Here is a 27,815-nt window from a genome sequence, read left to right as displayed (position 1 = left end):
TAAAACCAAATCATCTGCAAAAGCTTTCAATTTAAATTGTTTCACTCCGACCTGTATTCCTTGTACCAACCGGTCTTCCCTAATCATGTTCAAAAGCACCTCCAGAACAGAAATAAATAACAGGGGGGATAGGGGGCAACCTTGTCGTGTTCCTTTTTCAATTTTAAATTCTTCTGTCACCACATTGTTTACTATCAGTTTAGCTTTCTGCTCTGAATAAATTGCCTCTATTCCATTTTCAAACCCCCGTCCCACTCCCATCCCTTCCAAATTTTTCTTCATAAACCTCCAAGAAATGTTATCAAAGGCCTTCTCCGCATCAACAAAAATTAACACTGATTTTGTATTAATGTTGGTTTGCAAAAGTTCCAAAATATCAATAATATTCCTAGTATTATCAGACAAATGTCTTCCTGGGAGAAAGCCTGCCTGGTCCTTGTGAATTACTTCATTTAATACTTTTTTAAATCTACTTGCCAAAATATCTGCAAAAATTTTGTAATCCACATTTAGGAGTGAGATGGGACGGTAGTTCTTAAGTTGAGTCTTTTCAGTTTCCACTTTAGGGATCAATGTGATGAAGGCTTCTTTCCACGATTCCGGTGCCTTCTTCCCCTCCAAAATCTGATTGCATACCTCCATTAATGGTTGTATCAAATAATCTTTCAATATCTTATAATACTTGGAGGTAAGCCCATCCGGACCTGGAGATTTGCCTAGTTGCATATTCTGGATGGCACCCTCTATTTCTTGTTGTGTTATTTTATGATTCAGGATTGTTCTCTTTTCCTGGGCAAGTTTTGGTAAACCATTTGTTTTCAAAAATTGGTCTATCTCCTTCTCCTCTTGTAGCCCTTGAGTATAGAGCTTTTTGAAATATCTCTGGAAACACTTCCTAATTTCTTCGGGTTTCTGGATATCTTTCCCTTCAATCTCTAGATTGGTGACTGTATTCAATTTTTGTCTCTTTTTCAATTGCCATGCTAATAGTTTCCCACACTTGTTAGCTGATTCAAATGATCTTTGTTTCATTTGTTTAATTTTCCACTCAACTTCTTGATTTATCAATTTCGCGTACTGTGCTTGGTAAAATTTAATTTCTCTCAAGATCTCCTTCGATTTTGGCTTAGATCTCAACTTTTTCTCTCCATCTCTTATCTTCTCTAAAATCTTATCTTTTTTCCCATTCCAGATTCTTTTCTTTATCGTGTTCTGTTGTATCAGAAACCCTCTCATAACTGCTTTGCTTGCATCCCAGATTGTTCTCCTTTCCACCGTAGTATTCAAATTTATTTCAAAATAATCTTTCAAGGTTTTTTGGGCCTTCTTCACAATCTCCTGATCTCTTAATAGGGTGTCATTCATTTTCCATCTAAAGGAGCCGATTGGAGTAAGAGAAGGTCATTTTCCAACAGGCCATCTAGCAAGTCAGACCTTTCCTCTCAGCCCAGCCATGATTAGAACTAATGAGGAAGAAGAGGGCAAAAATGCTGACACTGGATCTGAATAGTATCGGAGCAGAGAGAAGGTGAAAGGATGAAGAAGAGAAGACAGCAGGCAGGAGTGAGGGAATGCAAGTGAGAAGGGGAGACTGGATGACCACCTGTCATGTATTATCTAGTTGAGATTCCTGCATTACTCTTCGTTTTTCTGAGCAACCAGGGGAGAGGGAAGCTGGTCACAGCAGGGGGAGAGACACCCTGGCTTCTTCAGCAGCCAGCCTCCACTCTGCCTCTGGTTCTGGACTGCTCTCTGCCACAGACTCTTCCTGCTCTTTAGCTTCTGACACCTCCTCCTCCCAGTCTTGTCCTTCTGACCGCTTATCATTGTTTCACCACCAATCCCCTGGCTCTGAGTCTTCTTCCCCTGGGGGTTTACTTGGGGGTTCACCAGCTGGTGCCTCTCACCAAGTCTTGGCGTTCAGCTAGTCCATGACACCCTTGTTAGTGCAGTACAGCATCCCTAATAGGTAAGCATCCAACCACTGCTTAAAAATCTGTAAGCAATGGGAGTCCACCACCTTCTAAAGCAGTCTGTGTTCCATTGTCAGAGGAGCTCATACCATTAGGAAGTTCTTGTGATTTGAATCTACTGTTTTAGGGCCTATCCTCTTGAGCAACACAAAACGAATTTGTTCCATCATCTATAAGACAACTCTTATGATATTTGAAGGCTAACATATAACCTCTTAAGCAACTCTTTCCCAAACAAAACATACCAGAATGTTGGCTCCTGCATATTTTAATGATGCACACGATCTTACCTTATTCTCCAGTTTCTCTGTTAGAAACAGAGATGCACCATCAAATACTTTGGTTTTCCCCTGAAATTCAGCATGGCTATACAACAGTGCAGTCCGCAAACGTCTCGACACCAGCTCTGGCATAAATTCTACATGATACTGGTAAAGCTGCCATTCCCTTGGCAAGCCTAAACTAAACAGGTTGGTAACAAGTTTCACAGGAATTCCACTTGAGCCTGAAATAGACAAACTTTATTAAAATTCTTGATTCTTTTCAATGTGCTGCTAGCCTTGGTTGGGTAAAACTTTTCTCCAGGCAAGGAGAGACCTAAACTACAAATCACTCCTACTGTACCAATGGATCTAGTTACAGGTAGGTAGCCGTGTTGGTCTGCTGTAGTCAAAACAAAATTTAAAAATTCCTTCCAGTAGCACCTTAGAGACTAACTAAGTTTGTTATTGGTATGAGCTTTCGTGGTATCTGAAGAAGTGTGCATGCACATGAAAGCTCATACCAATAACAAACTTAGTCGGTCTCTAAGGTGATACTGGAAGGATTTTTTTTTTATTTTGTACCAACGGAGATATACTTGCAGCTGCCATAACAATGTGCAGTGTTTAGCATACATACAACAGGGGCTAAATATGTGACTGCCTTTCTATTTGAATGTGATATAAATTTACTTTAAGACTATAGGCCTGGTTCACACATAACACTAAGACATGACCAAGTCTATACACAAGCATACAGGTACACACAGTAAAAAGAATAGCAACTTTGTTCTGCCCAACCTCCAGTCCTGCTGTTGTCACCCTACTCAGAGAAGCCATGGTTTCTCTTTGCGACAAACCTTGGTTTGTCTCCCCTGAACAAACAACAAATCTTGGCTACAGCTTATGGCTTGTCTGGAGCAAGACAAATCACACACCATGAATGACTGTGAGTAGTGCAGCAGCAGCAGAGCTGGTAGCGGGAGTGAAATGGACATCATTTTTACTGTGTCTGCATGTTCACGCTTAGCCATGGTGTGGCTTAGAGCTATATGCAAACTGGGACAAAGAGTGTATACAATGCCTATGCTATGTATTTGGCATGCATTCAGTTGTGAAGACTGTATGAGATTGGCTCTGGTTCTCTTCAGTGTTGTGATACCCTTTCCACTTTCTTCCGTCTCCCCAGGCATGAACGTGCCAAATTAATTAACAACCCAACTATTGATAGAATAACACAATATAAAAAGTAAACACACCTGAACTAGGGATCAGAGAAATCCTCTGAAAATGGACTTATCAAGCAGATTTCCTTCTGTCTCCCTGTTTACACCCCACTTTGAGAGGGGCCATCTTTTGTATTTATGCTGCCACAAGACTGCTGAATTTTAGCAATCATTTTGCCAAGGTACAAATTCTCTGTTCAGGCTGTTTTATAAATTGGTCTAGCGCATAGGTAGGCAACCAGTGGTCCACATAACTGATGTGGTTAAAGGCCCCCCCCCCAATGGCCTGCCAGCGCCCAACACTTTTCTGGTGGCGGTGGCTGCAGCAGCATCACTGGGGGAAGATGTGTGCAGAGTCAAGCAGCCTTTGTCATGCCCTACAAATGAAGTGGCTTCAGTGTGGGTGCAACCAAGTTTGCTTGGAAAGAGCAATTCATATTTTTCAGTGTAAAGCAGACAGGAAGAGCCTGTGGCTAGACCATGAGACTTTTCAAGAGAGAAAAAGAGAAAGAGAGAGCAAGAGATTGGTTATTTGGTGGCTTTGTGCCTTCTCTCTTTCTGTAACTGAGCACACAACTCCAACATTTTCTTAAAACACACACACACTTCCCAATGGCAAGGCTATGCACAGGCAACCCTACTCTCTCCCATAACACGGCAACTGGAATATTGCTGCAGCTTGGCTGCTACAATGCTAATAAAGCTCAGGGCAAAGGCCATGTTGCTATAGTAGGATGGCTACTTCTAGATGAAAACCCCTTTCCAGACAAAGATTACTATACCTGTTTTAGAATCTTTCACATGTTTTATTGTCTCCCTGGTATTTACTCCCATGTCTTGAAAGTTGCAACGGATCCTTCCCCCTCTGTCCATCACTTTATACCCAGAACTTCCAACAGAGAAGCCATCTAGAAGACAAAGCAAACATAAAATCAAAGAGAATGAGAAAAACTCACCATGAACATCATTTAACTATCAACAAAATGTAAAAAATGAAGAAGCATGGTGAGCTTTTCCAGGAACAGCATATCACAAAACAGGGGTTCTGTTATGCACCCCAATATATTGTTATTAGGGATGCGGGCGGCGCTGTGGGTTAAACGACAGAGCATAGGGCTTGCCAATCAGAGGGTCGGCAGTTCGAATCCCCGCGACGGGGTGAGCTCCCGTTGCTCGGTCCCTGCTCCTGCCAACCTAGCAGTTCAAAAGCAGAAAGTGCAAGTAGATAAATAGGTACCGCTCCAGCAGGAAGGTAAACGGCGTTTCTGTGCACTGCTCTGGTTCTCCAGAAGCGGCTTAGTCATGCTGGCCACATGACCCAGAAGCTGTACGCCAGCTCCCTCGGCCAATAAAGCGAGATGAGCGCCGCAACCCCAGAGTTGTCCATGACTGGACCTAATGGTCAGGGGTCCCTTTACCTTTACCTATAATGTTATTGGATTATGTTATTGGTATGTTAGAGTGTCAATGCAGAGCCCCCTTCCCTCTTACGTTCAGCCTCTACATCTATATGTGAATAAAACTACATAATAATAATAATAATAATAATAATAATAATTTATTATTTATACCCCGCCCATCTGGCTGGGCTTCCCCAGCCACTCTGGGCGGTTTATCATGAAGACACCACTATCTCCAGTAAACTTCATTCCAAGAAAACCAAACCTTGAATATGTACCTACACCCCTAAAATCTCTACTTCAAAATTGTAGTGTGCGCAACAATATTTTCCTTTGGAAAAGGATTAATCTTAGAGCAAAGCCTCTTCAGATAACCTGAAGGATAAAGTGGTCTGTGTGGAAGAGGGTGTTCTCTCAGATATGCCATGTAAAGTTTTAAAAGCAAAAGTTTTATGTTGCGAACTACCCTGTGATGTACAGATGGGAGGGTGGTATACAAACTAAATTTTAAAAAACCCCAAATAATTACCAGCACTTTGAACACCTTATCGTGCTCTGGAGAGAAAGATGAGTTAACAATAGTCACTTATTAAATAGTGATTTAAGCCAAACACTTACATTTAGGGGGGCTGTTCCCAGAACTTGTATGAGAAGTTTCTTTCTGCAAAGCAAAAGAATCCCCACTCCCAGAGCAACTCTGTGAAGTAGAAATGGCAGAAGAGACAGTGCCACAATGGTAGTAAATATCATTAAAAGATACTATGCACAAAAGTAATTTACTTTAAAGAAAAACAAACCATTCCCTATTGACATGTGGTAGAATAGAAGTGTAGAGATGTTTGTTCATCAAAACAATTGAATGCTTCAATGGGGACTACTTGTGGCCTGCCAGATATTGCTGTACCCCAACTCCCATCAGCCCCAGCCAGCATGGTCCATGGTCAGGCATGATGGGAGCTGTAGCCCAGCATCTAGAGAGGCAGATTCCATACCCTGGGTTTAATGCAACCAACAAGTAAAGAACAGACCCCTTTAAATATATAGTATAATACAATCCATGTTATGAGGCTCTATATCCTGAGAAGTGGGCTGGAAAGTGTTTAATTTCATTTATTAAAACTTTCAGTTATTAAATTAAAAACAATACCTGTCACTGATATAGTGCTTTACCACCTTCTATATTTAATCAATAATCCTTACAACAGACCTGTTAAGGCAGGTCTGGGTCACTTTCTGCATATTGCAGATGGGAGGCTGAGAGAATTGAACAGATTACCGAAGCCTTAAGGCTTCCTCTTGAGTTGACGGAACTTGATGACAGAAGCAACAATTGGAAGATTAGAAATAAATATACTGCACAAAATGTGGTTAGGTATTCTGGGGTGTACCTAATGGTGTATAGCCCAGGCCCATCATCTGATTCACTTGTTTGTTTCACCTTGTAAACTTTATAGCGAGTTGTGTGTTTTAATTTGTATATTGTTTGCTTGTTTGCTTAACATTGTTTTCCCTATTTAGCAATAATCATTGGTTACAAGAAGACAAATAATAATGACTAAGGTCTGGGAGCAATAGCCCACCACTTTCCCTCAAAAGATTAGAATTTGTGGAGATGGTCCAAGACATTTTGGTGCCTAAAACAGAAAGTTATATGGTTGTTGGCATCCATCTGTCTCAGGAGACAATGGAGGAGTGTGCCTTTGGGGCAGAGGTTGCAGCACAGGCTGTGGCTACAGAAACTGTCAGAGGAGAGGCAAGTTTTGTTGCAGCTGGGGCAGATGAAGGCATTCGGTTGTGCTGCTGCAGATGCTGTGAGTAAAGATGGCGCCCAGTACACCTCTGCTGCGCCACTGGCCGTCCGTGCCGATCGAAAACTTCCCTTAGCTCTCTTAGCATAGTCCTAGCAGAGTTCAGCAGCGGGAGAAGCTGTTGCCGTGTGTGGATAATAAATCAGACTGAATGCAGGCTTCTCTCTTATCTCCAACCGTCTTTTAATGCGTAGAAAAACATCGTAAATTAGCCCGGCGAAAGAGCAGGCATCCTTTCGCGTCTCAGCCAAAACCGAAAGAGAACACACACACAAAGAAAGAGTCCCGTATGTGAACATCACCACGCCTCAGAATGTGAGACGTCACACAGAACTGTTTAACCCTGTAAGTTCTGATTCTCCTCACAGATGCACCATGGCCTTTCTTCTCTCTGTACTCCTCCCAGTCATCATTCCTCCGCTGGACACTGCTATGGATGCACAACCTGTCTCTGTCTCCAGCCACTGTGGTTGTCTGCAAGGGATTCCCAAACGGTGGGGATGACGTTGCCGACCTTCACATGTGAAATAACTGGCAACTTTGCTTGCATTGACTAGTACCCCAAAATCTGCTGCATGTGGTGAGCCTCCACACTCTGCTTAAGTAGGGACATTTCTGAGACTTGAGTGAATACTCTCCCCCTCCCCATAAAAACAACGAATCAGTCACAACCATATAACCTACATACCGGTTGCAGGGAGCCAGGTTGTCCAAACGTAGGTTCTTCTTCATAAAGGATTTGCCCTCTGGCTTTTACTCGAGCCCGCCCAGTCATCACTGCAGATTTAAGCTGCTGAAATAAAGAAAATGATACAGAGAAATCCAGACATTTGAAATGAATGCTATCCAACCAGGTCAAGTTTGAGCAATATAGGTACTACTGTAGAATGCACAAGAAAGAGGGGAATGTGAATCCTTCAACAGTTGGAACGTGTCTGGGAGGAGGGTGACCAAGATGATAAAGGGTCTGGAAACCAAGCCTTATGAGGAATGGTTGAGGGAATCTGGTATGCTTAGCATGGTAAAAAGTAGACTGAGAGGAGATAGAATAGCCATCTTAAAATATCTCAAGGGCTGTCACATTGAGGATGGAGCAAGCTTGTTTTCTCCTGCTCTGGAGGCTAGGACCCAAACCAATGGATTCAAGTTACAAGACAGGAGATTCAAACTAAACATCAGGAAGAACCTTCTGACAGTAAGAGCTATTTGGCAGTGGAATGGACTGCCTCAGAAAGTGGTGTACTTTCCTTTAATGAGGGTCTTTATGCAGAGGTTGGATCTAGTTGAGATTTCTGCATTGCCGGGAATTGAACTAGATGGCCCCCAGGATTCCTTCCAACTCTTCAGTTCTGATTCTAATTGACTTCCCCTGTATGAAACTACCCGTACACTTAAGTCATTTTAAGAGGTTTCACCCATATTCCCCAACTCTCATAGGTGCTGTGAGTGGGTGGTTATATGGGACAGGGCTATTTCTTTATTTATTGCATTTATATCCCATCTTTTTTCCAAAGAGAGCAAGGTGAAGTACAGTGGCACCTTGGTTTTTGAATGCAATCATTTCCAGAAGACCGTTCGACTTCCGAAACATTAAAAAACTGAAGCATGCATTTCCGGAAGCATTTACGTCCTGAAAACTCAATACTCAAGCCACGTGGCACATTCGGATTCCGAAAGCCGTTTGAAAACTGAGGCAGTTACTTCCAGGTTTTCAGCGTTTGAAAGCCGAAACCTTCAACTTCTGAGATATTCGAAAACCGAGGTACCACTGTACATGGTTCTCCCTTTCCTTGTTTAATCCCCACAACAACCCTGTGAGGTAGGTTCCACTGAGAGGCAACAACTGACCCAAGGTGAGTTTCACAGCTATGGGGATTTTAATCCTGGTCTCACAGGTTCTAGTCTGACACTCTAACCACTTATTCTCACTGGCTTTTGGTAATGGCCTGATTTTAGAACCCTCTCCTAAGACCACAAAAATCCACTCCTAGTTCCTCCCCACAAAGCTTCTTTGTTTCAGCATCTTAATTTAGTTGTTGGTATTTGTAGTAGTAAGGTAAAGGTAAAGGTACCCCTGCCCGTATGGGCCAGTCTTGCCAGACTCTAGGGTTGTGCGCTCATCTCACTCTATAGGCCAGGAGCCAGCGCTGTCCGCAGACACTTCCGGGTCACGTGGCCAGTGTGACAAGCTGCATCTGGCAAGCCAGTGCAGCACACGGAACGCCGTTTACCTTCCCGCTGGTAAGCGGTCCCTATTTATCTACTTGCACCTGGGGGTGCTTTCGAACTGCTAGGTTGGCAGGCGCTGGGACCGAACGACGGAAGCGCACTCTGCCGCGGGGATTCGAACCGCCGACCTGACGATCAGCAAGTCCTAGGCGCTGAGGTTTTACCCACAGCACCACCCGCGTCCCTATTTGTAGTACTACTACTACTACTACTACTACTAATTTATTATTATTATTTATACCCTGCCCATCTGGCTGGGTTTCCCCAGCCACTCTCAGAGGCTCACAACATATCTAAAAGCATCAATGCAAAAAAACTTCCCTATTTCTGCACAGGAATTTTGTGGTGTGTACAGCAGCCCTTAAATCACGGTTCTGAGAGTTTGCAGATGTTCCTTATTTGAAAGACTGACCTCCTCCCTACTGTGGATTCAGACAAATTCAAATAATTTAACCTGTGCTTGCTGTTTTGGAGTAGCACTTTCCTATTGTTGCAAATTCTCATTTGGCAATTCTAAGCAATTTTAAGAAAATGTGTAAGAGGCGCCAGCATGGGATTTGCTGGGAGCGGTAGCGTACTAGTAAATTTTAAAAAGCTGGAGCTCATCAAACCAGCTCCCCTAGATGAATACAAAAAAAGCAGGCAGCAGGGCTTTCTCCATTATTATTATTATTATTATTATTGTTGTTGTTGTTGTTGCTGTTGTTGTTGTTGGATGTGTGTAAAAAACAGCAAAGAACAGCTGCACAAATACAGTATAATATCCTGTCTTAGAATCAGTGGGACTGCAATTCACTGTGTTTTCATGACAGTAATAATGAATGAATTCGTATTTGCTCTCCTTGCTTTATGCGAACATATCACAAACATAAAAGCCTTGTCATCACCTCATTCATTTACCAGAGCAAGGGAGATGTGTCAGCCACCCCTGAGGCTCCAGGAGATGGCATAATCACTCCTGGGTTCCCAGTCCACTGTACCACCATGCATCATATGAGCGGATTGCTTCTAGACACAGATTGTGCATGGAAAAATATTATATTTGTAATGCATTCATAACAATTATGACTTGTTAATTATTGTACACTTGTTGGAAAAGTAGCATTATTTATACCCTTAGATGTAGGAACGCGGGTGGCGCTGTGGGTTAAACCACAGAGCCTAGGACTTGCTGATGAGAAGGTTGGCGGTTTGAATCCCCACGACGGGGTAAGCTCCCGTTGCTCGGTCCCTGCTCCTGCCAACCTAGCAATTCAAAAGCACGTCAAAGTGCAAGTAGATAAATAGGTACCGCTATGGCAGGAAGGTAAGTGGCATTTCTGTGCGCTGCTCTGGTTTGCCAGAAGTGGCTTGGAAGTGACCTGGAAGTGACCTGGAAGCTGTATGCCGACTCCCATGGCCAATAAAGCGAGATGAGCGCCGCAACCCCAGAGTCGGCCACGACTGGACCTAATGGTCAGGGGTCCCTTTACCTTTACCTATACTGCATTGTACTACAGTTTCAAGCACTTTTTCTTTGCCCCCCCCCCCCCATTTCGTTCACATTATTTGCACAGTGGAAAAAAATTCAATAAAGTTTTTTTTAAAAAACAACGAACCAAGACATTGGGAGAGGAGAAATGTAGCAGGAGGTTCCTACACAGCTGGAATATGTGTAATGCAAGTGTACAAGGGAAGTGAAGAGAAATGATGGAGGAATAGGCATGAGCGATGATGGATTAGAAATAAAAGACACAGGGGCGGAGGAAGGGGGCTGCGGTAGGGGCAGGTCACCCCGGGTGTCACCACTGAGGGGCCTGCAGCGCGCCCGAGCCACAGGTCTCTCCATACATATGCTACAATGTTACTGTTTTAGTTAAATTGTTTAAATTGTTATTAAGGAAATGATTATTTTTATCCTTCCAATAAAGCACAGCAGAAAAGTTGTCCAAATATAGCATTAACTTATTAAACCTCACAATAATTTCATAATTATCTGTCTATGTATTTCTAATAGTATAACCAAATCAGTAATTTTTGATATAACGGTAAAAACTACTCTGAAAAATTATTACTCCAATAGTGAAACCTTCATCTGGTTGTAAATATTAAGATTATACCAGCAGGAATGTCTTTCCTTTAAAAAATTGATTTACTGACTAGTGATTTAAATCGATTTGACTTAAATCAAATCCACCCTGGAGCACACTGATCCCCATTTGTGGGCAGATTTTACACTAGAGGAGAATGTCCTAATAGAGCCAGAGAGGTATACTATATTATACAATTTAAAAATAGATAAAATATACAAAGCATAGTAGCGGTCAAATTGTCAGTTTCATCCAGCTCATTTGATGACCTTAGGCCAGTCAGTCTCTCTCATCCCAAACTGAAAGGGGTTGTTGCAAAGTTTAAAATGGGTCTGGATGGTTGGTAAGAACCAAGGGTAATGTCTGGATCCGCTTGGAGTCAGTAAAGGCAGGAGAAAAGGGCAGTAATACCTGGAGCAGTATCTTTATGAAACTGCAACCATGGATTGTACAGGGAAAGGATGTTGGGGAGACAGAAATGTGATCTCCCTCTCCCCATCCACCCCAATGGCTGGACATGTAAAGAGATTATAAAAGGTAAAGGGACCCCTGACCATTAAGTCCAGTCGTGACCGACTCTGGGGTTGCGGCACTCATCTCGCTTTATTGGCCGAGGGAGCCGGTGTTTGTCCACAGACAGCTTCCGGGTCATGGGGCCAGCATGACTAAGCCGCTTCTGGAAACGCCGTTTACCTTCCCGACGGAGCAGTACCTATTTATCTACTTGCACTTTGACGTGCTTTTGAACTGCTAGGTTGGCAGGAGCAGGGACCGAGCAACGGGAGCTCACCCCGTCGCGGGGATTTGAACCGCCAACCTTTTGATTGGCAAGTCCTAGGCTCTGTGTTTTAACCACCCGTCACCCAGTCTCTTAAAATTTACTACGTTCTTACACCGCCCTTCATCCAGGACCCTATAAAATACAGCATTATAGATAACAAAAGTAGCTAAAAAACACTGAATGCAACATCAGCAACAAAACTAAAAGACAAAAAATAAATAAATTACGAAGTCGACTGAGGGATTGCAGATTAACATGTCTGGATATTGTGGTGGTTTTTTTTTAAAAAAACAACCCATAATTTAGCTGCTTGAAAACAAAGATTATGGCGGAGGGTGGGGGTTGGGAAAAAAAGCCAAGATTTGGGGAAACCGAGCCTTGGAGCCGGCGGGAGTCTGAATTAGGGTTGGGGGGAAAAGCCGACGCAACGGTTTAGGAGACACGGGTTCAAATCGCCCCTTTGCCAGCCGCACCCAACTCTCCTTAAATGAACGGCTTTTTTCCAAAAAAAACCCCAACCACCCTAATATAAAATACGTGAGGGTATATTCTTATTCTTCTCATTTGCTTAAACCAGTACTGACCCCGGGGGGGGGGGGTGACACTTGGCAGAGGAAGCTCAAAGCCTCCTCTTTCCTCCCTTCCCGCCTCGCACTGAAAGCGGAGGCGCTTCGCCCCGCAATCCCCGCTCCCCTCCCCCTCCCCCCTCCCCCGCGCACGTGCCTCGGCGCGAAGCCTCGCGGCCGCCAACGACCCGCCAACGCCGAGCGCGCGCGCGTGCGTGGCGCCCACCAACCGCTGCCAGAGAGGCGCTGCTGCCGGCGTCCTCGCGCAGTTGACGCCCTCGCTCGGCGTGCTGCGCCTCTTTCTCGCCCGCCGTTGCAGTTTGCCGTTTCTGCCGGCAGGGGGCGGTGCGGGGAGGGGGAGGAAGCGAGCGTGCACCGTATATTCCGAATAAATTAATTTTCCGTTGCTGGAAATTGTGGGTAGGATATGCAGGGGTGACGGGGCAGGAGGAAAGTTGGAGATTTATTTTATTTTATTTTATTTTATTTTATTTTATTTTATTTTATTTTATTTTATTTTATTTTGCAATCCGATGGTTTCATCGGGTGATAAAAAGGTAATTTGCAATGAGCACAAGCGCACGCAAGAATCGCGTTGTGTTTTTCCTGCTCTGCCCGAGGCCGTCGCTGGGAGTAACGCGCGCAAATCCCAGACAGTTTGCAAATAAGTTTTTGCTGTGCTCCAGTTCATCTGTGTCTGTTCATCCAGTTCATAAACTGTGTCACGCTTATGATAATCTTGTATTCTCTTGTTAATTATGCAGTTTTAAATGTGCATTTTATATTTGACTTCACTTAGCAATGTTTTCTTTTGAAATGTTTTAAGATTTTTTTTGTTAACTTTATGTATTCCGTAGTTAACCTCCTTTGTGATGTTTTATTTTGAAATCTTTATGATAATATTTTAGTTTTAATTACATTGCTTTGACTGTTTATACAGTGGATGCTCTAGTTGTGAACGTGATCCGTGTGGGAGGCACAACCTGCAGCGCTGCATCTGCACACATGCAGGTCATGATTAGGCGCTTATGCGCAAAGCGCAATTTAGCACCTCTGTGCATGCGCAAGCGCTGAAACCTGGAAGTAACCCATTCCGATACTTCCGGGTTTGGCGCAGTGTGCAACCTGAAAACACACAACCTGTAACATAGTTGTCAACGTTTCCCTTTTTTAAAGGGAAATTCCCTTATTCCAAATAGGATTCCTCGCAAGAAAAGGGAAAAGTTGACAGCTAAGGTCTGTAACCCAAGGTATGACTGTACTTGACTTTCTTCGGATGGTTTTATTTAGATTTTATTGATTTAGTATGCTGTAAACCACTTTGAGATTTTTCTTAAAAATATAAAGTGGTATAGAAGTTAAATAAATAAAACAAAAATAAAATCTGGGTTTTGTGTGTGCAGCCTCCCCCCCCCATAAAATGTATATAAGACTTGATTTTTTTTTTGTTTTTAAAAAGCACTTTAAAAGCCCTTGAAGCATTTTGCAAAAATAAAAAAAAGATAAAATAATCGGGGGGGGGGGGCGATGATGACAATTTAAACCAAGTATTTGGAAAATTCAAAAAAATAATTAAAACCCATGATAAACTTAAAACACATGTCCGTATTGCATGCGTCTGGTTAGGCTTGCCTAAGCAAGAGTGTTTTTAAGCAGCCACTGGAAAACGCATCAATAAAATAAACAGGAACAGTTGTGATAACAATTCATTCAGATCCTTTGCAGGGCAGGATTTAGGTTTGATAAGGCCCCAACCTACTGAAGGTAATGGGGCCCTTTATATGTCCAGCTGTCCTGTGCCAACAAGAAATTGCCACTGTTTTTTGTGTTGAACATATGCTATATCAGGGGTAGGCAACCTAAGGCCTGGGGACCAGATGCAGCCCAATCACTTCAATCCGGCCCGTGGTCCAGGAATCAGCATGTTTTTACATGAGTAGAATGTGTCCTTTTATTTAAAATGCATCTCTGGGTTTTTTGTGGGGCCTGCCTGGTGTTTTTGCATGAGTATTTATTTTATTTTATTTTAATTTTATTTTATTTCTATACCGCTTTATATTTTTAAGAAAAATCTCAAAGCGGTTTACAGCATACTAAATCAATAAAACCTAAATAAAACCATCTGAAGAAAGTAGAAAGTGTGCTTTTATTTAAAATGCATCTCTGGGCTATTTGTGGGGCATAGGAATGTGTTCATTCCCCCCCCCCCAAAAAAAAAAAACGTTGGCCCACCACATGGTCTGAGGGACGGTGGACTGGCCCACGGCTGAAAAAAGGTTGCTGACCCCTGTGCTATATAGTAATTTATGTACCTAATAGGTATCTAAAGCCATTTGCACATAACAAAATATGTTTTTTTATCAAAGTAATTGTTGAACTTATCCTATATTTTGGAAATATACATCCATTTTCTTTTCCCTTTAATTTTTTTGGGGGCCCCCAAGAGAGTGGGGCCCCAAGCTATAGCTTGTTTAGCTTATACGTAAATCCGGCACTGATCCTTTGCAGAGGCCAGTTGGAGCAGGCTGAGAGCTGGTTGATTCCTCCTCTCAGGTCATTTTATTGATGCACAATGCTGAGCTCCCTTGTTTTCAGTGCAAATCTTCACTCACCCACTTCTTCCCTGGTGGGGGTGTGTGTACATTTTGTGGTTTGCCTTGGGTGCCAGAATGTCTTGGGCCAACCCTTGGGCTAACCACAAGCTGTAACTGCTCTGTCTCCTATGGTTTGCAGCTTGCGGTTTAGATATTACCCCATATAGGCAGATAGACAGACAGACAGATGATACGTGATTCATTAAAACAGTGGCACTGTGCAGTTGAGGTTCACTTTCCACATTCAGCTGAAACACAAAGCATCCACTCTTTTGCTGCATTTGTATTTTCCTATCGCATCTGTTATAATGTAGTAGATTTATCTGACTATTCTTGATCACTCCAGCAGGCAGCAGATGGGCACAACAGATCGCGTGGGTGTGATTTGTGAGGATTACAGAGGAACAAATGAACTGAAATGCCGTCAGGCCTGATTCTGGAATATTGGCTGGCACCCAAGAACATCCCTCTGAAAGCGACACATGGAGAATAATCTTCCCAAGGTGAAGATAACGTGGCACATCGCTCCAGCAGTCAGAGGGCACAATGCTCAGCCTGATTGTTGTTGTTGTTTAGTCGTTTAGTCGTGTCCGACTCTTCGTGACCCCATGGACCAGAGCACGCCAGGCACTCCTGTCTTCCACTGCCTCCCGCAGTTTGGTCAAACTCATGCTGGTAGCTTCGAGAACACTGTCCAACCATCTCGTCCTCTGTCGTCCCCTTCTCCTTGTGCCCTCCATCTTTCCCAACATCAGCGTATTTTCCAGGGAGTCTTCTCTTCTCATGAGGTGGCCAAAGTACTGGAGCCTCAGCTTCACGATCTGTCCTTCCAGTGACCACTCAGGGCTGATTTTCTTCAGAAGATACGTTTGATCTTCTTGCAGTCCATGGGACTCTCAAGAGTCTCCTCCAGCACCTTAATTCAAAAGCATCAATTCTTTGGCAATCAGCCTTCTTTATGGTCCAGCTCTCACTTCCATACATCATTACTGGGAAAACCATAGCTTTAACTATACGGACTATACTATCGCTTTACTGCGCCTGGGTGCTGATAATATTCAGGAGGTACTTGGTTCACAGGAACTTGTGCCTTATTTGTTGGGGGTCTCTGGCAGGTGGAATACATTGGAGCATGAGGTAGCAGATAAGATAGGACTTGAATCGTAGAGATCAAGGTTCAAATTCCCACCTAACTATGAAACTCATTTTCGGCCAGATACTTTCACCACCAAAGATACTTAGACCTTCCAGGTCTCCTCTGGCTGAGGGACTCAAGGCTGTCAGCAATGCTCAGATTGAAGGCCAAACTGTTTACCTAGCACATGGGTAGGCAAACTAAGGCCCGGGGGCCGGATCCGGCCCAATAGCCTTCTAAATCTGGCCCATGGGCAGTCCAGGAATCAGCGTGTTTTTACATGAGTAGAGTGTGTCCTTTTATTTAAAATGCATCTCTGGGTTATTTGTGGGGCATAGGAATTCATTCATATATATTTTTTCAAAATATAGTCCGGCCACCCACAAGGTCTGAGGGACAGTGGACCGGCCCCCTGCTGAAAAAGTTCGCTGACCCCTGATCTAGCATCAGGGTTTCCTCCAGAGGGTGGCGAGGTTGGGCATTTACCAGGGCCCCCAAATCGGCAGAGGGCCCACCAACCTAATTCACTTTGCGCAGAATATCCAATGAGACTGGATGCAGCTTCACATTTAAAGCAGTATCATACCACTGTCATGGCTTCCCCCCAGTTATGGGAACTGTAGTTTGCTAAGGGTGCAGAGAGTTGTTAGGAGACCCCTATTCTCCTCACAGAATTACAGAGTGGTTTAACAATTAGTGCCTCTTCCCAGGGAACTCTGGGAATCGTAGTAGCTCTGTGCCTGCCTACACTTTTAAAGACACCTGCTAAAAATGTGCTCTTATTGCAGCAAGCCTTCCCAGACATGGAATTGACTTGTACCGATTTCATCTCTGCATTATTTATAGGGGCAAGTTTGCTGAGTGGGATTGCGGCTTGAAGTCTACCGATATCCATGGTCCGAAGCTGGCTGAAGTCTATAGTGATGGACTTAATGGAAACTGGCAGGGGTTGGCGGGTGAAAGCTGGTGGAGCTTGCATTTGGAAGCGGGCAGATGTTTCAAGGCTGGTGTTTGTGGATGTCAGCTGGTTGAAACTCACCTTCGGAGCCCAGTCAACAGAAGCCGGTGGATATTTGTGGACTGAAGCAGGACACAAACATAAACGAATGGAGAGCAAATTATGACCGATTGTATCTGCCGGTGTTCATTGTGGATGCTGGCTGGCGTACGCTTGTGTGTGGGAATGGGAGGTCTCAAAAATGGTCAGGGCGAAATGGTACATGTATGTGAGCGAATGGGGTGGGATGTGTGGAAATGTTCATGATTAGATGAAACCTGTGGAAGCTGGAAGGCTGAATGAAAGTTAGCATATAAAGTCACCAGGCAGAAGTCAGTGGAAGTGCCTGGATGATGTTGCCATATGGTAGCCGTCCCATTCGTGGTCCCATGGATGTCTGAAACCAGTGAGGTTTCCTCAAGGCCACCCATGAAAGCAGTGAAGAGAACTGCAGGGCTTAAGCAAGGCAGCTTATATTTCATTTGAAGAAACGCCTTTCTAAACACATCCACCTGCAGTAGCTATTCTATCTTTTTATTCAAAGTCTCATAATGGGATATCACACACCTGACTTGGTATCGTTACACAGGAAAGGTGTGCTGGGTGAGAAATAAATAAGAAATAAGCAAACCCCTGTGGAGGTGCCTCCAAAATTGCCAGGCCACGGGAGGTTGTACTGATGCTATTGGCTGTGGACTGCTTGTGATGTCACAAAAGAACATGGTGGCTGAGGGAGAAATGACAGTTATCGGAAGAGGTACAGGTGAAGAGGCTCTGGAGAAGTTGGGTCGGGCAGCTGAAGGCAGAGAAGGGAAATCTGGTTTAGCTTCATCCTGTCTATTTTGAGTTGCCTGTTGTCCTGTGCCTTACCTACGTAGCTATCAAAAAAGTCACAACGTAAGATTGTAAACAAGTGGGTAATTTGCTTGGAAATTTTTTTGTAACAATGTAAGTGGGAGCGGGAGATGCGAGGGAGTCCAAAGAAGCGACGAAATTATGTTATGATATAAGAAATGTTGTTTAATATTTACGCATGTGTATTCAAAAAACCTTAATAAATATGCATTAAAAAACAAAAAACAAAAAAGTCACAACTGATTTTTGTCACAGAGAATCCAGCTGCCCACCATAAACTTTTAAGGATCCTCAGTGTTTGAAAAACTTCCTTTTAGCTGACACATCACCGTTAGGTCTAGTAAGGTACTTCAGGATGCAGATTTTTAAGAGGAAAGAACCCCAGTCAAATGTAGGGGTTCAGAGTGTGAGCTATGATGAACCACAAAGACCCGGAATTGAATCTCACTGCTGCCCTCAATAAAAAATCCCAAAGAGGGGAAAATGTGTCTCTCTCTCTCTTCCCCCCCCATCCTTCCTTCCTTCTTCCCTGCCCCACATATTTACAAGGTACCGTATTTTTTGCTCTATAAGACTCACTTTTTCCCTCCTAAAAAGTAAAGGGAAATGTGTGTGCGTCTTATGGAGCGAATGCAGGCTGCGCAGCTATCTCAGAAGCCAGAACAGCAAGGGGGATCACTGCTTTTGCTGCGCAGCGATCCCTCTTGTTCTGGCTTCTGAGATTCAGAATATTTTTTTTCTTGTTTTCCTTCTCCAAAAACTAGGTGCGTCTTATGGTCTGGTGCATCTTATAGTGCGAAAAATACGGAGATCATTTCAGCTGGCAATGCTGAGGATTAAGACTGGCCCTTATGCACAAAATGTAGGGTGCTGCCTTATACCCAATCAGCCCCTTGGTTCATCAACATGGTGCCCATCCCATAACCACTTTCTGCACCTCACTGGTTGTGGTCAGTGGATATCAGGTTTATATACAAGAACCAAGTTGATCCCGGAAGCCTGAAGTCTACCCATGATTGTTAGAACGGATGCATTTCTTGCAGCCAAGGAAGGGGACTGGTGATTCTACAGCTGCAGCTCACAGGGTGTATTTGAAAGATAATTATGAACACATTCAAATTGTTGGCATCAAACACTTAATCAGATGGAAATCTGATATCTCTTGGCAGTTGAGACAACTCTCTTAGCAAGAGATACTTTGGAGAACACAGCTAGAGGAATCGATACAGGTAAATCAGCACAAATGCAGTTAGCCTTTGGGTTTAATTTTCTATAGCATTCTTTACAAAACACTTCCAGTGGAATATTGGTTATTCAGCTGAATGATGCACTAGAAAAGCTTAACCATCTATTTATGAAGTGTCCATTATTATTATTATTATTATTATTATTATTATTATTATTAATTTAATTTTTATACTGCCCTATACCCTATACTCATTAGCATGAGATATAAGATATTTGCTTTCTCCTGTTGACTTCTAGAGTCACCAATTATGCAGTGCTAAAAGGCGCATTTTGAAATATATTTGCAGAAAGGACAAACATTACACAGAAAACTCAACTCACTTCCACCCCTCCACTGTTCTGGCAGGTGTGTGTGTGTTTGCCAACCCCACAAGAGTCAATGGAGTGGGGGGGGCATGGGGCACTAGTGCAATTATTTCAATCCGAGACAGAAATTAGAAATATAATATATTGCAGTGTAAGAAAAAGATACAAGGGCAAGTTGCTGGTGTTGCATTCAGAGTTTTCTTGCCTGAAAAAAACTGCTTGTGTGCTAGAAATCTGATAATCCATAATCATTTCTAGAACCCATGCTATTTTTCAAAAATAATACCTATATCATGATGCCACATAATCTTGTAATCCTAATCTTATTCTATAATATTAATATTTTGCCAGCAAAAAAAGGTAATCCAGTCAGCTTGGTTTCAGACATCCATTAAAAAAAATAAAATTGTTTAATTCTTAGCTAAGGAAAATCCTTATTTGAGGGAACAGCTCGCATCAGGAAACCTATTACACATGGGTTAACGCCAAAGTCTAGGGGTTGCGTTGTACAGGCGTGTCTCACAGGGAAATAGGCAGAGCCTAATTGTCACGGTCCGGTCTACGGGCGATCAAAGTCCTGGCTGAGGTCGTCGGGACCAGGGGCAAGATGGTGGGGTGGGAGCAGGAACGAGAGTCAGGAAGCAGGGAATCACAGGTCCGAGGGTCGAGAAGCAAGGAGTCAAGAAGCTGAGGTCCGAGGGTCAGGAAGCAAGAAGCCAAACGCAGCAAGGCAGAAAACGGGTTGCTGTGGCAAAGAGCTGAAAGGAAATGCTGAACTTATATCCCTTCCTGGCTCTTGCCACCAGATGCAGTGAGCTACCAAGCGGCGTCACCTGTGCGGCCGTGCCTTGCCTCTCCAGAACAAACTTAGGAAGGCTCCAGTCCTGCGAAGCCCTACTGGTCACAGGGCCCGGCTTCTGCACGCACTCCTGACACTAATCTGTCATGGTCTGCTATACACTCTGCAGATGGAAAACACGTGACTCCTCCTCCTTGGAATTCCTTAAACTCAACTTGGTCCAGGCATCACTTCAAATAGAAGACTCCTCTAAGTGCCTTTCAAACAGGTACTGTCAAGTAGGACACATAGTCACTCTCTTGACTTGGGTGAGAGGAAGTAGAGGTTGCTACTGGGGCGTAGTTGACGCAGCTGACAATGGAATTATTTCTTTGCAGAGGTGGCTGCAAAGCAAACGTGTCCCTTTGCATCTGTGGCTTGAATTTGGAGGCACAGCCTGGCTTGAGTTCAAGCCATGGCTGCAAAGGAACTACAAGAACGTCCTTAGGGTGTGCTCTCAGTTCTATGACATTTTTTTTTTTTATAAAATATTTATTAAATTTTATATAACCAATAAAAAACATACATAGTAACATAATATTTTCCATTATCCACATTTCATTCTCAACTTTGGACTTCCTCACATCTCTTGTTCCTGCTTTCTAAACATAAATTTTACCAGCAAATTATTAACTTAATTTAATTCATATAATATAATTTTCCAATATTTAATTTAATTTTGGGGTTTAACATACTCTTATTGAAGCTTAATCATAAAATATTACTTATCCCAAATTTATATTTTCATCTTCCAATTGAATTTAAATTTATATTCTTTATAACTAGTTTGTTGAAGCCATGTTTTTGCTAATCTTACATCTTTCTTAACAATCATACAATTTACAATATTTTTGTAGATAGTCCTTGAATTTCTTCCAGTCTTCCTCCACCAGTTCTTCTCCCAGGTCTCGGATTCTGCCCGTCATCTCCGCCAGTTCCATATAGTCTTATCAGTTGCATCTGCCATTCTTCCAGTGTGGGTAATTCTTGAGTTTTCCAGCTTTTAGTGATGAGTATCCTTGCTGCTGTTGTAGCGTACATAAAAAAGGTTCAATCCTTCTTTTGCACACTCTGACCAACAATGCCCAAGAGAAAGGCCTCTGGTTTCTTAAGGAAGGTATACTTAAATACCTTTTTCAGTTCATTATAAATCATTTCCCAGAAAACCTTCACTCTAGGGCAAGTCCACCAGAGGTGAAAGAATGTTCCTTCAGCATCTTTACACTTCCAACATTTATTATCAGACACATGGTATATCTTTGCAAGCTTGACTGGGGTCATGTACCACCTGTATATCAATTTTCATAATATTTTCTTTCAGGGCATTACATGCCGTAAATCTCAAACCTGTGGTCCATAACTTTTCCCAGTCAGCAAACATGATGTTGTACCCTATGTCCTGTGCCCATTTTATCATGGCTGATTTGACCATTTCATCCTGTGTATTCCATTTTAACAGCAAATTATACATTCTTGAAAGTATCTTAGAGCTGGGTTCTAACAGTTCAGTTTCTAACTTTGATTTTTCCACCTGGAATCCTACCTTTTTATCCAACTTAAAAACTTCTTTAATCTGAGCATAATGTAGCCAATCTCGCACTTTATCTTTTATTTTCTCCATACTCTGCAACCTCCAGTTATCTCCATCTTTTTCTATTATTTCCCAATATTTCGGCCATTTGGCCTCCATATTGAGTTTTTTCACGGCCTTAGCCTCCATTGGTGATAACCACCTTGGGGTCTTGTTTTCCAATAAGTCTTTATATTTCAACCAGACATTAAAAACTGCTTTTCTGACAACATGGTTCTTGAAATTCTTATGTATTTTAGCCTTGTCATACCACAAATATGCATGCCACCCAAACGCATTGTTGAATCCTTCCAAATCTAAAACATCAGTGTTCTCAAGAAGTAGCCAGTCTTTCAACCAGCAGAAAGCTGCTGATTCATAATACAACTTTAGGTCTGGCAGGGCAAATCCCCCTCTTTCTTTAGCATCAGTTAATATCTTAAACTTAATTCTGGGCTTTTTGCCCTGCCAGACAAATCTTGAAATATCTCTCTGCCACCTCCCAAAACACTCCATTTTGTCCACAATCTGCAAAGTTTGAAACAAAAATAACATTTTTGGCAATACATTCATCTTAATTGCAGCAATACGTCCTGTCAAAGAAAGTTTCAGTCTTGACCAAGCATCTAGATCCCTTTTAATTTCAGACCAACATTTTTCATAATTGTCTTTAAATAAGTTCCTGTTCTTCGCTGTTATATTTACCCCTAGGTATCTCACTTTTTTAACCACATTTAATTCTGTCTCTTTCTGAAACCTTTCTGATTCTGAAGAAGTCAAATTTTTTTCCAAAACCTTAGTTTTTTGCTTATTAAGTTTAAATCCCGCCACTCGACCAAACTCATAAATCAGTTGCAAAACCCTTTTAGTACTAGGCTCTGGCTCCTGTAGGGTCAAAACTAGGTCATCTGCAAATGCTTTCAGTTTATATTGTTTCGCTCTGACCTGGATACCTTCCACCAACCGGTCTCCTCTGATCATATTCAAGAGCACTTCTAGGACCGATATAAATAACAAAGGGGATATAGGGCAACCTTGTCGTGTTCCTTTTTCAATTCTAAACTCTTCTGTCACCACATTGTTAACTATCAGTTTTGCCTTTTGCTCTGACTAAATTGCCTCTATCCCATTGTAAAACCCCCGCCCCACTCCCATTCCTTCCAAATTTTTCTTCATAAACTTCCAGGAGATATTGTCAAAGGCCTTCTCCACGTCTATAAATATCAAGACTGCTTTTGTATTAATGTTTGTTTGCAAGAGTTCCAAAATATCAATAATGTTCCTTGTGTTTGCAAACAAATGTCTACCTGGGAGAAAGCCTGCCTGGTCCTTGTGAATTACTTCATTTAAAACTTTTTTAAATCTACTTGCTAAAATGTCTGCAAATATTTTGTAATCCACATTTAGGAGGGAGATGGGGCGGTAATTCTTAAGTTGTGTCTTTTCAGTTTCTAGTTTGGGTATCAATGTGATGAAAGCTTCTTTCCACGACTCTGGTGCCTTCTTCCCCTCCATAATTTCATTGCAAACCTCCAATAATGGATGTATCAAATAGTCTTTCAATGTCTTATAATATTTGGAGGTAAGCCCATCTGGCCCTGGAGACTTGCCCAGTTGCATGTTCTGAATGGCCTCCTCGATCTCTAATTGTGTTATTTTATAATTCAGGATTGTTCTATTCCGGAGAGTCAACTTTGGTAAACCATTCTTCTTTAGAAACTGTTCTATCTCTGATTCATTTTGCGGCCCTTGAGTATATAGTTGTTTGAAATATCTCTGGAAGGACTTTCTGATTTCCACTGGGTTCTGAATATTTCTTCCCTCAATTTCTAAATTTGTTACTGTGTTCAGCTTTTGTCTCTTTTTCAGCTGCCATGCTAGCAGCTTTCCACATTTATTTGCCGATTCAAAGGATCTTTGTTTCATTAACTTAACTTTCCATTCCACTTCCTGGTTTATCAGTTTTGAATATTGTGCTTGATAATGTTTGATTTCTCTTAATATCTCCTTTGATTTCGGTCTCGATCTTAACTTCTTCTCGCCTTCTTTAATTTTCTCCAAGATCTTATCTTTCTTATCATTCTGTACTTTTTTCTTGATAGTATTCTGTTGTATCAGAAACCCCCTCATGACCGCCTTACTTGCGTCCCATACAGTTCTTTTTTCCACCGTAGTGTTCAGGTTTATCTCAAAATAGTCCTTCAAAGCTTTTTGGGCCTTTTTAATAATGTCCTGATCTCTAAACAAGTTGTCATTCATCCTCCATCTAAAGGAGCCGGTTGTAGTTAATCTCATATCCATCTTCACCGCATTATGGTCGGAGCAAGTCTTTGGGCAGATTTCCACTTTTTTTATCTTGGGTGCCAGGCCTCTGGTTATCCAAATTTGGTCGATTCTTGTCCATGTCAGTTGGGCTTCAGAAAAGAATGTTCCTTCTCTTCCTAGAGGGTTCTTTGTTCTCCAAATGTCAATCAAGTCCATGTTGTCAGTCATGTCAAAGAATGTTTTCGGTAGTCTGCCGTCTTTTGTCACGTTTTGGCTATGTGACTTATCCATGTTGGTTGATACCACTCCATTCAAATCTCCCATCATGATGATGTTATCATAGTCCAGATAGTCCAGCATGATCTCGTGCAGCTTCTTGTAGAATTCCGATTTCCCCTCATTTGGCACATAAATTCCTAATAACAAAAACTTTTCTCCTTGGATCTGGATCTCTATTGCCAAAATTCGTCCTTGTTCATCTTTAAATAAAAATTTTGGTGACAGGCTCTCTTTTGCATATATCACCACACCTCTTTTCTTTACTCGGTCCGATGAAATAAATTCTTGGCCTAATCTTTTATTTATTAACACTTTTCTATGTAGCCTAGTCACATGTGTTTCTTGCAAGCAAATAACGTCCAATTGTTCTTTTTTCAAAATTTGAAATATCCTTCTCCTTTTCTCCGGGATGTTGGCGCCATTTATGTTCCAACTCAGAAGTTGCAGAGACATCCTGGTCAAATCTGTTATTGTTCTAGTGGTGGTATCTTTTTATCCTGGTCTACAGGCCCCAGAGGTGTAGATGTGGGTTCAGGCTGTGGTCCAGCCCCTGAGGGTCTTTCAATCCCTTTCTGAAGGTCCTCTCCGTACGAATTCAAAAATTTATCTCTTTCGTCAGCTGTTTTAATTTTAATCTTCTTCCCCCTGAACATAAAAGATAGTCCTTGTGGAAATTCCCACCTAAAGATAATCAGGTTGCTCCTCAACAGCTTGACTAATTCAAGGTAGGTAGATCTAAGAACCAAAAGTTGTTTAGGAATATCCTTGTAAATCTCTGCTCTTTTGTCCAAAATTTCGAGTGACTTTCCGTAATGTAGTCCTAGTATTTTATCCCTTTCCTCCTTGGATCTCAGGGTAATCAAACAGTCTCTGGGCTTGTCCTCCCTTATAAGTTTTCCAAGTCTGAAAGCAGTCACAATTTTAAAGTCCTTTTCCTCCTCCAAAGGCCACCACTTGGAAAATTCTTTTGTTAAAAACTCAGTTAAGTTCCCTTGTTCGTGTTCAAGTTCTGGTATAAACCTCAATTTTAGGTTGTTTTCCCTGGCCCGAAGTTCAATCATAGACAGATAGGCCTGTTGTTCCCCAACCTGCTTATGGAGTGGTCTCACCTCCTGCTCCAATACTGCAGTTCTCTGAATGGCTTCCTCTGCCAATCTCCGATTTTCTACAGTGGATTCAGATAAATTGCTAATTGCTTGAGCGTTCGAAATAACTTGTTCAGTTAACTTGTTAACAGAGTCTCTGGTCTGGTCAATCTTTGCCGTTTGTTCATCCACCTTTTTATCTAGGCCTTCCAATTTTTCAAGTATTTTGTCTAATACTGAAGCAGTTCCACCTGCTGCCATATCTTCACCCGACAGCTGCTCACTTTCTTCTAGTTCCAAAACAGCAGGGACCGATGATCTGCGCGGCTGGGAAAGTAAATTCAAAGTTGTTTGCTTTTTTGCTTTGCCCGCTCTTGTTTGTCTCCCAGTGCCGCTCATTCCACTTCTGTCTACGAGTCAAGGTCAAACTGAGTATGTTCTCATGGGAATCCACAAGCCCATGAGATAAACAACCACTTAGGAGGAAAGGAAACCAAAAGGAAAGTCACATATAATTGTAAATCCAAAGATCCTCTAGGGGGAGTCCACTTGTATTGTAGGGAAGAAGTCAAATTAATTAATATCAGTTAAAAGAATGTCCAAACAGCCTTTAATTTCTTGAAAAACCTTCAGCAGTTGTATTTAGCAGAGTTGGTCTCAATATATAACAATGTCTCAATAAGTGCAAGATGTAACAATTCAAAGCAACTGTTCCATTTAGGCTCAGCTAATACTGGCTCCAGTAACAAAATATCAAAGTCTTGCAATCTGACAGTTCTGGTGTCTAGGCAGTCCGACTGCCTGGGATTCCTTACCAATTTGTAAATCCAACAGTGGAGGTATCAGACAGTTCATAGATTAAAATAAAACTTTCAAAAGTTAAGTCCTGAAGTAGCTTAAGTAGATGTAAGAATTGATTGTCCTTTGACAGCTCTTCAAAGGCTCCAAGCGTCAAAGCCTTTGCTTTAGATCTTAAGCAGTGGCAAGAGACGGACTTCCTGGTTGCGTCTCTCGTTTTTAGCCAAATTAGCGAAAATTTAGTCCCAAACCTTATCTTTTCTTGTCTTACTCACGAGTTGTTGGTTCCAAGCCGAATGATTCCAGGAAAAGAGGACAGCGCTCACCGATAGCAGCTATGCGGCTTCACTCCGCAGAAAGAGCGATTGACTCACAGCACCGCACCCCCTTCTACGTTCCGGAGCCTCTTACGAGGTCCCTTCAACATTTCGGGGAGCGCTCCTGGTGCCCGCCGAGTCCCACGGCCACAGGCTTACGCTGCCTGTGGTTTTCCAGTATGGGTCTCCGCTGCGCCGTAGCGGAAGACCCGTTCCTGCGGAGCTCCCTCTTCGCAGTTAGAAGAGGGCAGCCATTGCCGGACGTACCGGAGTCACCTGGCATCATTGTAATGTCAGGAGACTGGCAGGTGGGTGGCCTGCAGGGAGGGAAGCAGCTGGTCAGATCCTGTTCCCTGTTGCTTCACCCTGCCTCATGCACGCACCAGTCTTAGTTTTTCTGGTGCCACGTAAGCTATGACTCGGCTGCTTATCGAATTTACTAGGGTGTCCTCTCAGTTCTATGACATTGAGTCACCTGGCATCATTGTAATGTCAGGAGACTGGCACGTGGATGGCCTGCAGGGACGGAAGCAGCTGGTCAGATCCTGTTCCCTGTTCCCATTTAATCCTGTGATCCCAGCCACGTGCAACCTGTTTTGCAAAGAAATGCAAATATTGGAGAACACCAATAAGCCTTCAGTTTTCAAATAAAACCAACCCTTGGAAGCTGTCCATAGGTGCCAACGCCCTGGGTGCCCGAGCACCCACAAAACTCTCCATGAACAGGATGGGCACCCACAGATTTCAGCACCAGGGCCATGCACCAACCCTGAGCACCCACAGTCACAGTGCCAAGCTGGCACTCCTGAACCTGTCACCATTTGGAGAAGTGGGGGGAGCAAAACACTCTAGAACCCGTTTTGTTGTTGAAGGGCTTCAGTGGGAGTCTGCGGAAGCTTTTTTCCATGGATTCCATGCAGAATCTTCTGCTAAAAGCAGAGAATGAAGGACTTCGGATTCCTAATTTGCATCTACTGCCTGGTGGCATGGCTTTTTCTCAGGGTGGCCCCCGTGACCTTTTGCTGCTGTAGGGAAAATACCATGCCCCACCCCTGATTCGGGCCCCTTTCCTGCCCCTGCTATCAGTCCGCGCTGACACCGGCTCCCTCACTGCAACTGCCATAATGCAGTGACAGCATCACAAGTGCAGTATTAGCAGTGAAGGCAGGGGCGCTCTGGCTGCAGTGATCTGGGCAAAGGCAGTGGGACAACAGGG

The 27,815-nt window shown here is 42.9% G+C and overlaps 1 protein-coding gene and 1 long non-coding RNA gene across 10 annotated transcripts in view; one reads left to right on the top strand and one right to left on the bottom strand.

Annotated features, from left to right (window-relative positions):
- PIWIL4 (piwi like RNA-mediated gene silencing 4) overlaps window positions 1-17,020 on the bottom strand; it is a gene marked incomplete at its 5' end in the record, with an annotated part of 39,174 nt that extends 22,154 nt beyond the window's left edge. The window contains 5 exons of one of the 9 annotated variants that reach the window (XM_079973526.1): window positions 2,264-2,478; window positions 4,242-4,367; window positions 5,478-5,556; window positions 7,356-7,460; window positions 16,862-17,020. In XM_079973526.1, coding sequence (XP_079829652.1) covers window positions 2,264-2,478; window positions 4,242-4,367; window positions 5,478-5,556; window positions 7,356-7,460; window positions 16,862-17,020 — 684 coding nt within the window. Of the gene's footprint in view, window positions 1-2,263; window positions 2,479-4,241; window positions 4,368-5,477; window positions 5,557-7,355; window positions 7,461-9,783; window positions 9,892-12,330; window positions 12,447-12,469; window positions 12,510-16,627; window positions 16,652-16,861 lie in introns of those variants that run through there. The other 8 variants (XM_079973528.1, XM_079973530.1, XM_079973532.1 and 5 more) reach the window with 8 other exon arrangements.
- Window positions 14,874-17,174, top strand: LOC307215131. Its single transcript, XR_013838298.1, has 2 exons — window positions 14,874-15,409; window positions 16,888-17,174. It is a non-coding gene; the product is annotated as an uncharacterized lncRNA (long non-coding RNA).
- Window positions 17,175-27,815: the final 10,641 nt, after the last annotated feature.

The sequence above is a fragment of the Podarcis cretensis genome (assembly GCF_951804945.1).
Source record: "Podarcis cretensis genome assembly, chromosome: 4".
Classification (NCBI taxonomy): domain Eukaryota; kingdom Metazoa; phylum Chordata; class Lepidosauria; order Squamata; family Lacertidae; genus Podarcis; species Podarcis cretensis.
Note: the sequence above shows the minus strand (reverse complement) of the source record. Positions and strands in the feature narration are given on the sequence as shown.